Source organism: Orbicella faveolata, unplaced genomic scaffold (genome assembly GCF_042242905.1).
Source record: "Orbicella faveolata isolate gen_17 unplaced genomic scaffold, um_ofav_v1 contig_14, whole genome shotgun sequence".
NCBI classification, from domain to species: Eukaryota; Metazoa; Cnidaria; class Anthozoa; order Scleractinia; family Merulinidae; genus Orbicella; species Orbicella faveolata.
The window spans coordinates 22,241,175-22,253,948 of NW_028301541.1; the positions used below are offsets into that span (position 1 = coordinate 22,241,175).

At 38.0% G+C, this 12,774-nt stretch overlaps 1 protein-coding gene across 1 annotated transcript; it reads right to left on the minus strand.

The window, feature by feature from the left end:
- Positions 1-217: 217 nt before the first annotated feature.
- Positions 218-11,535, minus strand: LOC110062223 (potassium voltage-gated channel protein Shaw-like). The gene is made up of 3 exons (XM_089287658.1): positions 10,512-11,535; positions 5,202-6,076; positions 218-3,324 (listed from the first exon to the last, which is right to left on the minus strand). Exons 1-3 carry the CDS (start codon positions 11,055-11,057, stop codon positions 2,643-2,645), a joined length of 2,103 nt encoding a protein of 700 aa, XP_089143784.1. The 5' UTR covers positions 11,058-11,535; the 3' UTR covers positions 218-2,642.
- Between the last annotated feature and the right edge of the window lie 1,239 nt (positions 11,536-12,774).

Genomic DNA, 12,774 nt, shown 5'->3' on the forward strand with positions numbered 1-12,774 from the left:
CTAGCTTGTAATGGAGGCGGGCTCACGCGGTGGAATATCATTAAAAAGAGAACACAACATTTGCATTTGAAAAGACTCCCCGCATTAGCCTCAAGGTCAACCTACTTCCAGTTTAATACCGAAAATACAAAAATGGTCCATTGTCAAATCATTTTAGTTAAGAAAAATTGATTCTTCAGTTGGTAGAGGCCCTGATTTTAAATCAATTCAATCCCCATTTTTTTTTTTTTTTTTGCTTTATTCTCATTGAAGGTCAACTGACTTTCAATTAATCGTTCATTTTATATCGAAAGGTACATGAATCATGACACTGGAATTATTACTACTAAATGTAGTTACTTTAAAAACTAGCACTCTATTAAATAGAAGCTCTATAGAGCGAGACTTCAGCATTTTTCATTAGTCAAACGCTCCAAATCTCACCGTCAAATTTAATTTCTGTTCATAAACAGAGTTAAACAATCACTATTATTTGTCATTTACATAACATTGGAATCAATTAGTAAGATTCGTGTGAAACCTTGCAGCCCTAAAGTTAAAAAGCGAAATATTGACAAGGAAATATTTCAACTCTGGAAACGAGAATTATCTCTTTTAAACTGTACGTTTGTATCTCAGTCTTCCACAATATACTTATTTTTGTTGTAGTTGGGCGTAATGAGCCAGTCCACCGGGGATGGACTCCTGTATAAAAAGGACGGAGGTGCTTGTTGGAACTGGCTGTGGAAAGAACCCTTGAGAAGTACCAAGATCCTGTTTTGTAGGTGTGGTTTGAAAATTTTTCTCCCTCAAGCCGCGTACCAATTTTAAAACAACACATTAAACAGACACTGACTTTTTTCGGCTCAATACCCTAAAAAGTACCGCGAGAGATCCCCTGTGGACCTTTTGAGGCTGACTCCCCAAAGAGGTACTTAAACCGCTTTTTTAACCCCTAAATGGTACGAAGAGCACCTCCGTCCTTTTTAAATGGGAGTCTACGCCGGGTTCCCATGGTGGAAATTTCAGTGATCTCTTTGATGACTCGCGGGCGTACAAACCAACAGTATAAGCCGCTCAATTATGCTCTACTAGTAATGTTTATGTTACAATAGGAAAATATTCTCTCAATTAATTAAGATAGACGTAGAGACCAAATTGTACAAAATTTACAAAATGTAACTTGGATGTAATTTTTTCCAAGTTGAAGTAAGTCGAAGTAACTTATTTTTTTCTCATGATGTGCAGTTTAAACGCTTTGCATGGTCTGACAAGCGAAGCACACCGCAATTTCAAAACTACTTTTGGTTTACCTAATGAAGTTGAAAATTCTGAAACGAAATCGGGTAAATTAAATTGAACTTCGCAAGAAATGATAATCTTTCCCTTGGCTTTGCAAAAGTCTGTTGGATCTACTCTGGCCGTCGATATCCTAGTTGCGACAAGCGTGCTGTTTCTTGGCCAATCAGGTTATAGGACTAGAGTCATTTCCCGCCTTTCAATGTAAAGGACTTCGCTTTACAGGAAATTATTTGCACTAGCAAATTTATACAAGGATTAAAGATAAAATTGAAAAACTATTTTTAAGGATACCAGCTTAATTTATGCTACTGAACGTTAACAAATGGTTGATTTTGTTGTGCATTTGCAAATTCTTTTAAGACAAAGAATCGAAGCTGTTTTCTCCATAGTCTTCTGGCCTTTTCTAACAATAATATACATAAAATCACTTCATTATGTTGGTCTACTGAGAAAATATTCAGTCCATATCAAAGTAATTGCCAGAAAATAGGGCAAGGATATATTTACACGATATTAATATTAATATTGAACTTCTCATGATGTAAAAAGATTTTATGGTTGACTGTTAACCTTGCTGCATGCTGTCGAGTACATTTTCCATTGTTTCCTCAAGCTGTAGGAAGAAAGGGCCTTTGAGCAATGCTGCCCCAACCCGACCCATTGCAGTGTTGTAATGGCACGGTTCAGCTTGTTTCCCACTTACCAGAAACCAGCCTCTTGCTTGTTGTAATTAGTTGCAACACAATTTCTTGTGACACTCACCAAGCCATCTCGGTTTTGTATTGTGCACCATCTCAGTTTAGATCAAACTTTAATGACTGACACCACGCGGCACGAGAGACTGGAACTCCAGCAATTTTGCCATTGACTGTATCAAGCAATGATTGAGTCGACATTTCTACAGGACTTAGCGAATCAGTGAAAACAGGCTTTCATGTCTGCGTTCGTAAGATACATCGCGCCTTTCGCCATATCGAGATCGACAATTAAGTTTAGGGTGCGTTCCTTTGGGATGATCTGGATCAGGATCAACGACCCAAGATCAATCGAATCATGTTTCATGAAGGGAACCGACGAATCCGTTACCAGAGTGGATTCATCGATTCATTTGATGTACCATGATCTGAGTGATCTTGGATCACTGATCCAGATCAATCTAAAGGAACGCACCCTCAGTTATATAGTGTATCAAACAGACCCTCAGAAACAAAAAAAAAAAGAGAACTCGACCCTTTTCAGAGCATTTAGTGCTTTCCACGACTATGCCATTTTCTATTCCTCTCTAACCGACAACTACCAGAATTATCGATTATCGACTCAGTTATACACTAATCACTGATTCACCAAATCCTGAATTTATATCACGTCCGATGAGTCTGTAAGTCTCTTATTGACGAGAGGCCCGGACTCCGTGCTGTCCGACGTCTGGAGTACTTAGTTTCAACCGGTGACATTGGTTCCACGTTCTTTTTGGGCTCTTCATTCTCATTTTCATCTTCTTGTGCCTCCTCATCGAATGATTCATTTACCATTCCTCTACTATCTGTATTAAGAGTCACTGTTAATGTTGGTTTGACAAACCGGACTGCATGGTTCTTCTTTACTGGGGTCCCCGGTCTCCCAGGGGTTCCCGGTCTACAGGGAGAACCCGGCCGCGCATTGCCATTTACCAAATGTTCCTTGTTCTCTTTCTGTTTCATAGAAGCGAGCACGTTGTCGATGTCATCAATTTCGAACTCTTCACTCTCCCGGTGAACAATAGGCGGGCATTTTGGTGATGATTGTTCAATCGGTTCATCTATAAATCCTGTGATAGCTTCCGAGAGCTCCGGTGGATCCACCGTTAGGGTATTCCCGTAGTGAGGGGGGCTTTTGGGAGGAGTGTCAATCGTAGTACTCTGAGTACTGGTGTGGCTCTTTTTTCTGTCGTCCAGAGGTGGACTGTTAACTGCAATGAATTCTTCACTGCTTCTAGAGCGAACTGGGAAAGACTGTCGATGAGCCATGCCCCCAGCGTACAAAGAGGACCGTGCTCGTCTAGCCCTAGAGAAGACGTGTAAATTATTTGTTAGTTCAGCAGGTAGCGCAGAGAACCCGGAATGATTTACTATTTGTTACACTGGATTAGAGGAGCTTATTTTGGCCACATAGAAAATCACCTTCAAATTGAAGTCATAAAGAGTCATTTAATAAGATAGAGAAGCATTATAGAGATAATAAAAAACCATAAAGGAACAAGAATGGTTAAGGATGGAGAAGATTGACACGGATTACAAACGACGAAATTGAAAAATTTAGGCTTAACTTTTCAAGATGCACAAACCGTGACGTAGCTTCTTTAAAATATTTCAGTTACCTCCAAACGTTGGTTTAGTCACACGGCATACGACGCGTGCGCATTTCATGTCCAATTCCAAATTATTGTCGCAATTCAAGCTTAAGGTGTCCCTGTAGTTTTGCGATTGCCCGCGCGCATAGGACAAAAGCTCAAGTAATCTGCGCGCGCTCAAAGGAAAACGTAAGTGTTTTTCGATTTTTGTGACGTCAACATGAGGACAAAAAGCAAAACTGACAGTGAATTTTCTCGGGTTTCCTTTGGTGATTTTTTTTTTTAATTTGGCTCAGTTGTAACCACATACAATTACTATAAAATACTCTACTTTTGTTAAAATCTGTCAGAGCTAATCTAATATATTTAGAAGAATGACAAATTACTGAATATTGGAAAAACCGTCTAAACAACCTTGACTTTTTAGCAATTCAAAATGTCAGGCAATATCATTTCCATGATGTGGTAAAGTATGAAAAAATTTTACCGAAGGAAAATATAAATATTAAGGAGTTTAGGCCAAAATGAGGAATATATCTGCCTGTCATTAGATGAGATGTTGCCATGGTAACGGTCTTAATCCAAAAATTGACAACCAAAAAAATAAGCCTTATTTTAACAGTACCCATACTGGTAAATCTCGACAGGGAAAACTTTAAGAGAAATTAACTAAGTTTCCTTTTCTAACTCGCGCTCTATAGGGCGAGTGTTTGTAAATACTCTAGGGAGCCACCTTAAAGACGAAACCTTGCAAGCCGAATAAGTATATACCTGATACAGAATTTTATTATTGTTGTTCACAAGCCTGGTACCTCGTGTTTTGGCTTGCCGCTATGTTGGATAATGTTTCTTTACAAACGTCCTGTTCTTGCACTACGAAGTCTAAACGAATTCATGAAAATAAAAACTGGTAGTGGCCCGTAGCTGTCTGCGGCATTCCAGCTGGGGGTTTTGACGATAAGCCCTTTGCAGGACCTGGTCACTCCATGGTACCAATTCAGCCATGCTGGGACGCAAGTTACACAGTGAGACTTCCAAAACAGTGAAAAGTCAAGCTGGACTGGTGTGAGTTGCCGCTTTGGTTTGAAAGTCCTACCGTGTAACATGCGTCCCGGCAGCATGGCTGATTTTTGTACCATGAGATCGGATCGTGCAAAGAGTCTATCAGGGAGAATCCTTGTTTACAAAAATTGCCTCATTAACATAAGCGATACAGTTTCTGACGGAGCTAAAGAAAGCATTAGCTCTGAATATTGAACGGGCATAGCACGGTTAACTGTCTCAATGCAAGGAATTTGAGCCCGATGTATTGAATACTTTTCGTGCAACGCGGGTTAAAAAGCTCAAAATTTTAAAAAGAATGTATGAGCTCATTAGCGCTTTTGCCACCCATAAATTTTGCAGTTTTTGAAAGTCAATTTTTCCTCGAATTTTTACATCCAAAGAGTAAAACATTTTACCAATTACTAAGTTTCACAAGTTCTTTAAATGTTTGCAGTCAATTCATTTCTAGCGTAATGCCTTCATTGTAAAAAGTCATATGTTAATGAGGAAAAGTACAAGCAATGACGTCATTGAATGCTGAGCTTACCTTCCCCGATATGGGTGTACTTTCGTATCTCCACCCAGAGATCCATTAACAACGGGTGACGACTTTCTCGTTTCCAGCCTTCCCTCTGTCATATCTGTACTAGTCAGGTCCTCGCTTGGTCTTGCGGACTGCAACATCAAGGCATTTGCAGCACCAACCATGGGACGCTTTGATTTCTTAGGGAGTTTCATCTGCGCCTGTGCATGCGAGTAGTATAGTGAGAAGTTACTGCCGATGATAGAGATTGGAAGCGCAGTGATGATGATTGACAGCGCGGCACAAAGCGCACCAAAGACTTTCCCAGTGGGTGTTATTGGAACATCATCGCCATAGCCCACCGTGGTGATAGTGATAACGGCCCACCAAAACGAAGCCAAGATGGAAGAAAAGTCGTCGGGATTGGCTCTTTTCTCCGCCAGATAAGCACAGCTTGCGAATATAATAACCGGTACGATCAGAAGCAGAACCAGCAGCATCAATTCACGTGAGCTGGCGATCATTGTTTGCTTAAGAATCTGGAATCCAAGATTAACTTTAAAAAACCTGAATAGGCGGAACAACCGGCATATTGCTAGGATATCGTATTCGATACGAGGTTCCCCGTGCGGGTAATCATTTGTCGTTAAAATACGAACATAAAATGGCCAGATGGCAATAAAATCAACCCAGTTCATTATTTGCTTGACAAAGTCCTGTTTGCTTGGGCAAGTTGCTAGTCTGAGTGTGAACTCAATAGTAAACCAGATTCCGCAGACGCCTTCGATAATTACCATGGCCAGGCGGGCTGACGTATTCCCAGATACCTGCTCAAGAGTTTGCACACAGTAAGCCAGGACAGACAGAATTATAAACATCAGTGACACCATAAACATCATCTGTGAGCAAAGAGAGAAAATTACTAGTAAATTTTTATGATGCATAGATCTGTCTTCAACTCCATGAAAACTTACAGAGAGTTTTGTCAGGTAGAAAAGCACAACAGGAGGTGGTAATGATTAATCATCCAAAATAGTACAAGGGTGCTTAAGATCGGTGGAGATCAATAGCCCTTTTCGCGGTTACCTTTACTCATTTACATTACAATAAAATCTAGCATGTATGTGAGGCAATTTCGGGCTATTTTGTAGTTTTAGCCCGAAATCACCTCGCATCCACGTTGGATTACATTGTAATGCAAATGAGAAAAATTAACCGTGAAAAGGGCTATTGAGACGTAATATATCAAACACGAAAGACCGTGTTTAAGCACATTTCCAAATACCGAGAAAAGAGTAGAAAAAAAACGACGTGTTTGGAGCACTTCGAAGTATTTGAACATGTGCTTAGACACTGTCTTGAGTGTTTGATAAATCTTCTCAATCGAATTAACTAAACTAAAACAAAAGAAAACAAAAACAAGATTGGAATCTACCAAATGCGGTATCGTAGCAACCGCGCGTTTGCCCGCGTGCAAATGAAACACTGAAACACATTCATGATACATAGAAGCTCGAAGGTCCTGCTATTGTTAAAAAACTTATAGGCTCAAACAACACTCATAAGGATAAATCTGGTGTTAACTTTTAGTACCTACTTCTTCATATAGGTCCATACAGTATGTACATAGTGTCCACAATTATAGTTTCACATTGCCAAATCCACCGAAACTTTTAGTATATTGTCATTACTTTTTTTTATCTTCTACTGAGTGAAATCAAGTTCTACTCAATTGCAACAATGTAAACTACTTCAGATAAAGCTCTCTTTTGCATGTTATAGATGCAACCTTGAGAAACGTTTTGCTCAACGATTAGATTTTAATTAAGCTCTCTCGTCAGCCAAATTTTTGGAGAAAAACTTTAACTGACAATTTGATGTGTCTATTTCGCCAATATGGTGGCCATGAGATGATCTGAAACGAAAAGTTATGAACAGATTTTGCCAAGAAGGTTAGTAAACGTTAGTTTTCTCTTTATAATGCCGCAATAAGGTTCGACGTTTGACCCAACTGAGTTTGTCCAACTGAATTTAGATCTAAATTCGAATTAAGTTCGACGTTTGATCCAACGGTCAAGCGTTACCCGTTTGGTTCGACTCAAATTTCAATTTAACGCGTTCATTTTAAGTTCAACATTTGACCAGGGCCTTAAGTGATACTTAAAGACAGTTATATTGTTCGAAAATTTCTCAGGCACTATGTATGTACTAACCTTACTTGTACGTACGAAAGTTGTGTAATTATTTTTTAAAAAACTACATTTTAATTTGAAAACCATTATAACTGTGTGGGCTGGAAAACATGCTATAAATTTATATATTTTGTTGGTTTACTCGATCGGTTTTGGGTGATAAATCGTTAGAATTTCAACGATGAAAACCAAGTAACGTTAGATCTCTACAAGTTGGCGAGGAAGCCTTGAGCAGAAAGAACCTTGCTCAGGTAAAGAGACGAAATGGATTTAGCACTTTCGAAGGTTTACTCAAGGTTTTCATGTTAGCTTGCTACTTACGTAATCCTTCTCGTTCTTTCCATGCAACATTAATCATTCTTGGTTCTTTTTGGTTTATCATTGTCTTTCGATATTTTCAGTGGCAACTTAGGCACAATTAATAAATAAAGAATTAGTTGCATTTGGCTGATGGAAATTACAATAACAGAGAAAATACAAATTGCAAAGAGAGAAAATAAACTAAAAATCCGGAACGACTTCAGCTAAACATCAAGAGGATCAAAGCCCAGTTTCCCTCTTTGGGTTCCCGAACAGGAATGATGAGAGCCAGTTGATTTTTGTAGTTTATATTATAATATTTGTATAATAGTGTTTTTTTTAGCATTTGTAACTAACGATTTTCCGTGCATAAATAAAGATAAATAAATGTTAAGTTTGGGCCAAAAATCAGTTATAAACGCACTTAACTGTCCAATGACAAAACTACCAAAAATTATCCCTTCCTCATTAAACAATAAGTCACAAACCAAACTGCTTGGTTTTCCTGTAAGGGGCACGTAACCAAACCTAACAAGAAACTTCAAATTTTGAATTCCCTATGAGATTTTCCACATTTCCATGATAAAGTATTATTTTAAGTTTCGTTCTCGATTTGAAAGTAATTTTGATACAGTTCTTCATTTAATAGCAGAGTTAAGTAGCGGTATGAAGCAAGGGTCGTGTACATCTAAAAACAGAGTAGGATTAATTTCAAATATTTTCTTTCATACGGCCATGAGGCTAAATCGCGGGGAAAACACGCTGGTATTAATCAGTAATTGAAAGCAATGTGGACACTGTGCCATGTTGGAGTTTAAAAGCTAGTTTGCAATTAATTATTTATCAAGAAGTTACATGTTCAGCATAGGCGTTCGTTTAATGAAGAAAACAGATGCTCCTAGTATCAAAAATGAAAAATTATAGTTGTTCATCAGCCAGGTAATAAAAGCTTGTTCATCAAAATTATTTACGTGAAGTTCAAATCAAGGTTTTATTAATTTTTTTGTAAAGGATTAGAAGCAAAATCAAGTACGAACCAGACTCCTGAAGTTGAAAATTGGAGAGAAAAATAAATAGGGTAAATGTGTTTCTATCTGATGAATTGAATTGAAAACCTCTTCGCTTAAGGCACGAAACTCACTGTGAAATGACTTCTTTTGTACAAACCAATATTAGCCATAACATCTCATTGAATGTAATAGAAAAGTGTAATATATTAATATTTATGTATATATATATATTTTTTTAAGGGAACGAAAATTGTTACTGTTACTGGATTGAAGAAGATTGACGTAGCGATGAAAATTTGACGACTTTTTAGACAAGGAAAGTGTAGAACGATAATTAATCCATTTTAAATGCCCGACTATGGCAGTAATTTGTTTATTAGAAGGCGTGCATGATTCAAATGTCCTGGTTCACCTAGAGACTAAATTGTAATTTACATCTGTGTGAAATTCTAAACCCAGCACCGGTAGTTGTAATTCTAACGTTTTATTTTCCGTGTATATGTTAACAGTGTTGATAGAGAATTAAAAACAACATTAATAACCTTTTCAGAATTAAAAGCCCGGAAAGTACGTCTGAGAAAAATAATGTCACACGAGACTTTCTCAGTTAGGCCCTCGGGATGTTTATGTGACAGGCATTCGTATGAATATACCGTCCTTTTGTAACTGTTTATCTTAGAATGATGAAAGATTAATCGTTCTAAATGTTGTTTTTACTTCAGGTTAATAAAACTATGAAATGCCTCTGCTAAATTGTTGATAAACGAAACTGACTTATGAAAAGAGAACATCAAAAAAACATACATTCATCAAAGCGGAATTATAAATATAGTGCTGACTCTTTTGAGTTGAATTTTTATCCGGTGATGCTTCTTTCACAGCAAAGCTGTTTATATCGAGGTATATAAACAACATTTACATTTGGATATTTCAAATTCAGCTTTACTACATTTATATGGGGTAATATTATGTCACAACGCGTTTATTTTTTTGCCGGGAAAGTCGTGTATAATATCGATTACTAAATACTCTCTCAAAACTAAGAGCGAATAAATGCGACACACACTTTTGTTTGAATTTATTCAAGGGATAACTTAATGTACGATTGCTACACAGTTGTATAAATATATATGAATGTTTAAACGAAGGTTCTCAGTATTCATGACAAGTCAAGAAAAGAGTGAAACAAAAAACTAGAACGCGCGCATGCATTTCTCGAAAGGAGATTTGCCACAACAGATGTTTGGAAAATTCCGGGTTTAAACAAAAACTTTAACTGCCCGAAAGGAAAATATCACGATTATTGCACGATAGCAAGTTACCGCTTCATGAGAATTCACGTATTTTAGGGATATATACAATAATACAAAAGTAGATAATTCTGATATCAGCTTTTCATAAAAAGGACTAGATTGATGAAATTATTTTTTTCCCAACAATGTCTCATTTGCCTGCGTGCTAAATTCAAAACGGCTGACCCTTTTTTTTCTTTATGATAATTATAATATTATTTCTTGGGTTTGAACGGTTCGCAGATAGCATCATTTTAAGTAAAAACGAGTATATTATTTCGAAAAAAAAAGATAAAACCAGAGATCGAATTTCACCGAGAACGGGTGGTGTTTTCTTTGCTCATTTCACAGACATTTCTAGCCTGTCAGCACGATACTTTCGAATTAATTCATGAAACGCCGCCATAACTCCCAGTGTAGAAAGGAGAAACCGCGCGGCACGTTAAACACTCATTAATAACGGTATATATGATCACCATCCTTCCGAACGTTTTTTCAAACAGATCTTCAGTGTTAAAACAAGGGTCTGAATCGACTTACCCTAGCTAGCTTTGAAGATCGCTGGTGTTCCAAGACGTTCCATATCCTCGGTTTGTATTTTTGCCAGCATGATTGTTCCCCTCCAAAATTCTCAGATACAATCTCGCCAAGTTCAGAATTGCAATCGTCATCATCGTCCGACATCTCCGCCGCTTCGAAAAACTTCAAGTTTTCTTGCGCTTCGCGATGCTGTGTGTAATACGTCCAGCAACATGGTTCCATCTGCTTCTCGTCGATCGCCCAAAACAAAAGCTCATCTTCGAAGAGCGGTCCGCACACGTCGTGTGGACTATGTAGTTTGCCTGTGCGATAGTAATTTATAATGGCTGCGAAAACGCCTGGATGTCGATCGAAGAAAAATTCATTCCTTTCTGCATCGTAGAACTCCGCACTGTTATTTTCGTTTTCTATGCACCAGGCAAGCCTTGTTCCGGGGAAATTTCGAAGAGTGTTCCTGAAGGTTTCGTGTCGAACGCCGCCGCAGTTAATCACAATGCGGTCCCGTCTTGTAGGACTTGGAAGATTTTCTTCTGTTTCTTCGGACATCTTTCACTCAGGTTTCCACCGCATTAACATGATTTTTCTCGTTCGCCGTCTCCCCTGATAAAAATATAGACAAGGAGAGTTTTATTTGGTAGGTTTCCACCAAGTGTTAAGTCATCTTTACCAGGAAAAGCCTCAGCGTGGACCCAAACTCGGCCAAAACTAAACTTGAAGTAACCCCGTATGGTAATTTTTTGTATAAACACAGAGCGGCTTCTATGCTGTAAATTAAAATTTCTTGTGTTTTCCTTCGCGTTATCTATACCTGCTGTTGAAACTTTCTCTTTATTCACATCTCGACGTTGATCAGCCTTTTTTTCGCTGGTAAAGAAACTTCCCTTGTACGCTTCACTGTGTTGCAGTGTTTTGCTAATCGTTGCTGTGCGCAGATCGGTTCCCTCACAGGATAGGTTAGTACAAGTAATTTGTGGGGCGATATTACAAAGCTCTCACATCCTGCTTTCCACCTGCACAGACATAAATATTCATGATTCCATTGGGTGATTGCCAATTAGAAACTTTAATAAAAGCGCGCGTTGAACAATATCCATTGAGTCATTTTATTAATACAAGACTGCCTTGTCACACTTTGGTGTCAGTTATGTACCAATCACCGTCCAGGACTCTGCGAATTTCGCATCAGTTTCAAAAAGCCCTCACCTCTGAATGGTTAAAATTTAAATTAATGTTCGAAAAAGCGAAATGGTGTTATGTAAATTTGCTCATAGAAACGGTCGCAATGGAAAATAAACAGTGGAAGGAGTAACAACAGAATAAGACGCGCGCTTCTCCTTGGCTTAAATATAATTTATAATTCTGAAAGTTTTCAACCAAAAGAATAATCCATAAAGTGATCGCTTTAGCCTACTAGCCATATTACTATTTTTGTTTTTAATGATTGAGGCAATATAGCCACTTCGTTTTATCGCTTTAAATTTTGAGGTCAAGTTGGTAAACGGTTTATTCCGCTTATTTAACCGAAAACGACATGCGTAGAAAACAACAAGGGTAGATATGGCTTGTAAGCCGGACTTGCAGGGATACATTTTCTTGTGAAATCGGTTATCCCCTAGCTGTTTTGACGTCATCACTGTCAATAACTTATCTTGATGACAAAATTAACGCGCGTGAGCCTACATAAATTTATGTCTTTTTGTGTATTTTTTCTCAATTTCTTCTCAGCTGTGACCGTGACTTACGTTTGCTGCTTCAAGTTCAAAATATTGACCACTGTTCCGCTAAAGCTTGTAAAACGTTTAAAAATTAAACACGACTGAGAAAAGACCAGCGAAAATGGTAAAATAACATCCTTTCTCGTCACGGAAGGCGAAGACGAGTCTGAAATCGATATTTCAGACCTTGGCAGAAATCCGTTTCCTTGGCGACATGAGTTCTATTTATTATTATTTTTTTCAGTTAATGTCTGAGGCACTATTTGTAGATAGTCAGATTCTTGTTTCAAGTACGCCAGTTCATGACTTAAAATTCCACTTTCAAACACAGCATTTACTGAATTCTTGCCTCGAGCGATGAAAGATATGGTAATTGATCCCACGGAGAATCCATTTCATCTCTCAGGTTTCACTCTTGACGAAACTTATGTTGTTATCACATTTTCGTAGCTTTAAATTTTACTGCTTTCATCAACAGCTGTAACAAGACGAGTCTTTCGTATCCCGAAGAAAAATTTACGCAAGCATTTACATTTTTAAGTGAAATT

Bases quoted from the DNA above. Each gene is read 5' to 3' on its own strand.
- LOC110062223 (XM_089287658.1), bottom strand. From the start codon at position 11,057: ATGTCCGAAGAAACAGAAGAAAATCTTCCAAGTCCTACAAGACGGGAC. The intron at 6,077-10,511 runs GTAAGTCGATTC...CTTTGCTCACAG, and splicing joins GATCTTCAAAGCTAGCTAGG to ATGATGTTTATGGTGTCACT. The intron at 3,325-5,201 runs GTAAGCTCAGCA...CGTCTTCTCTAG, and splicing joins GTACACCCATATCGGGGAAG to GGCTAGACGAGCACGGTCCT.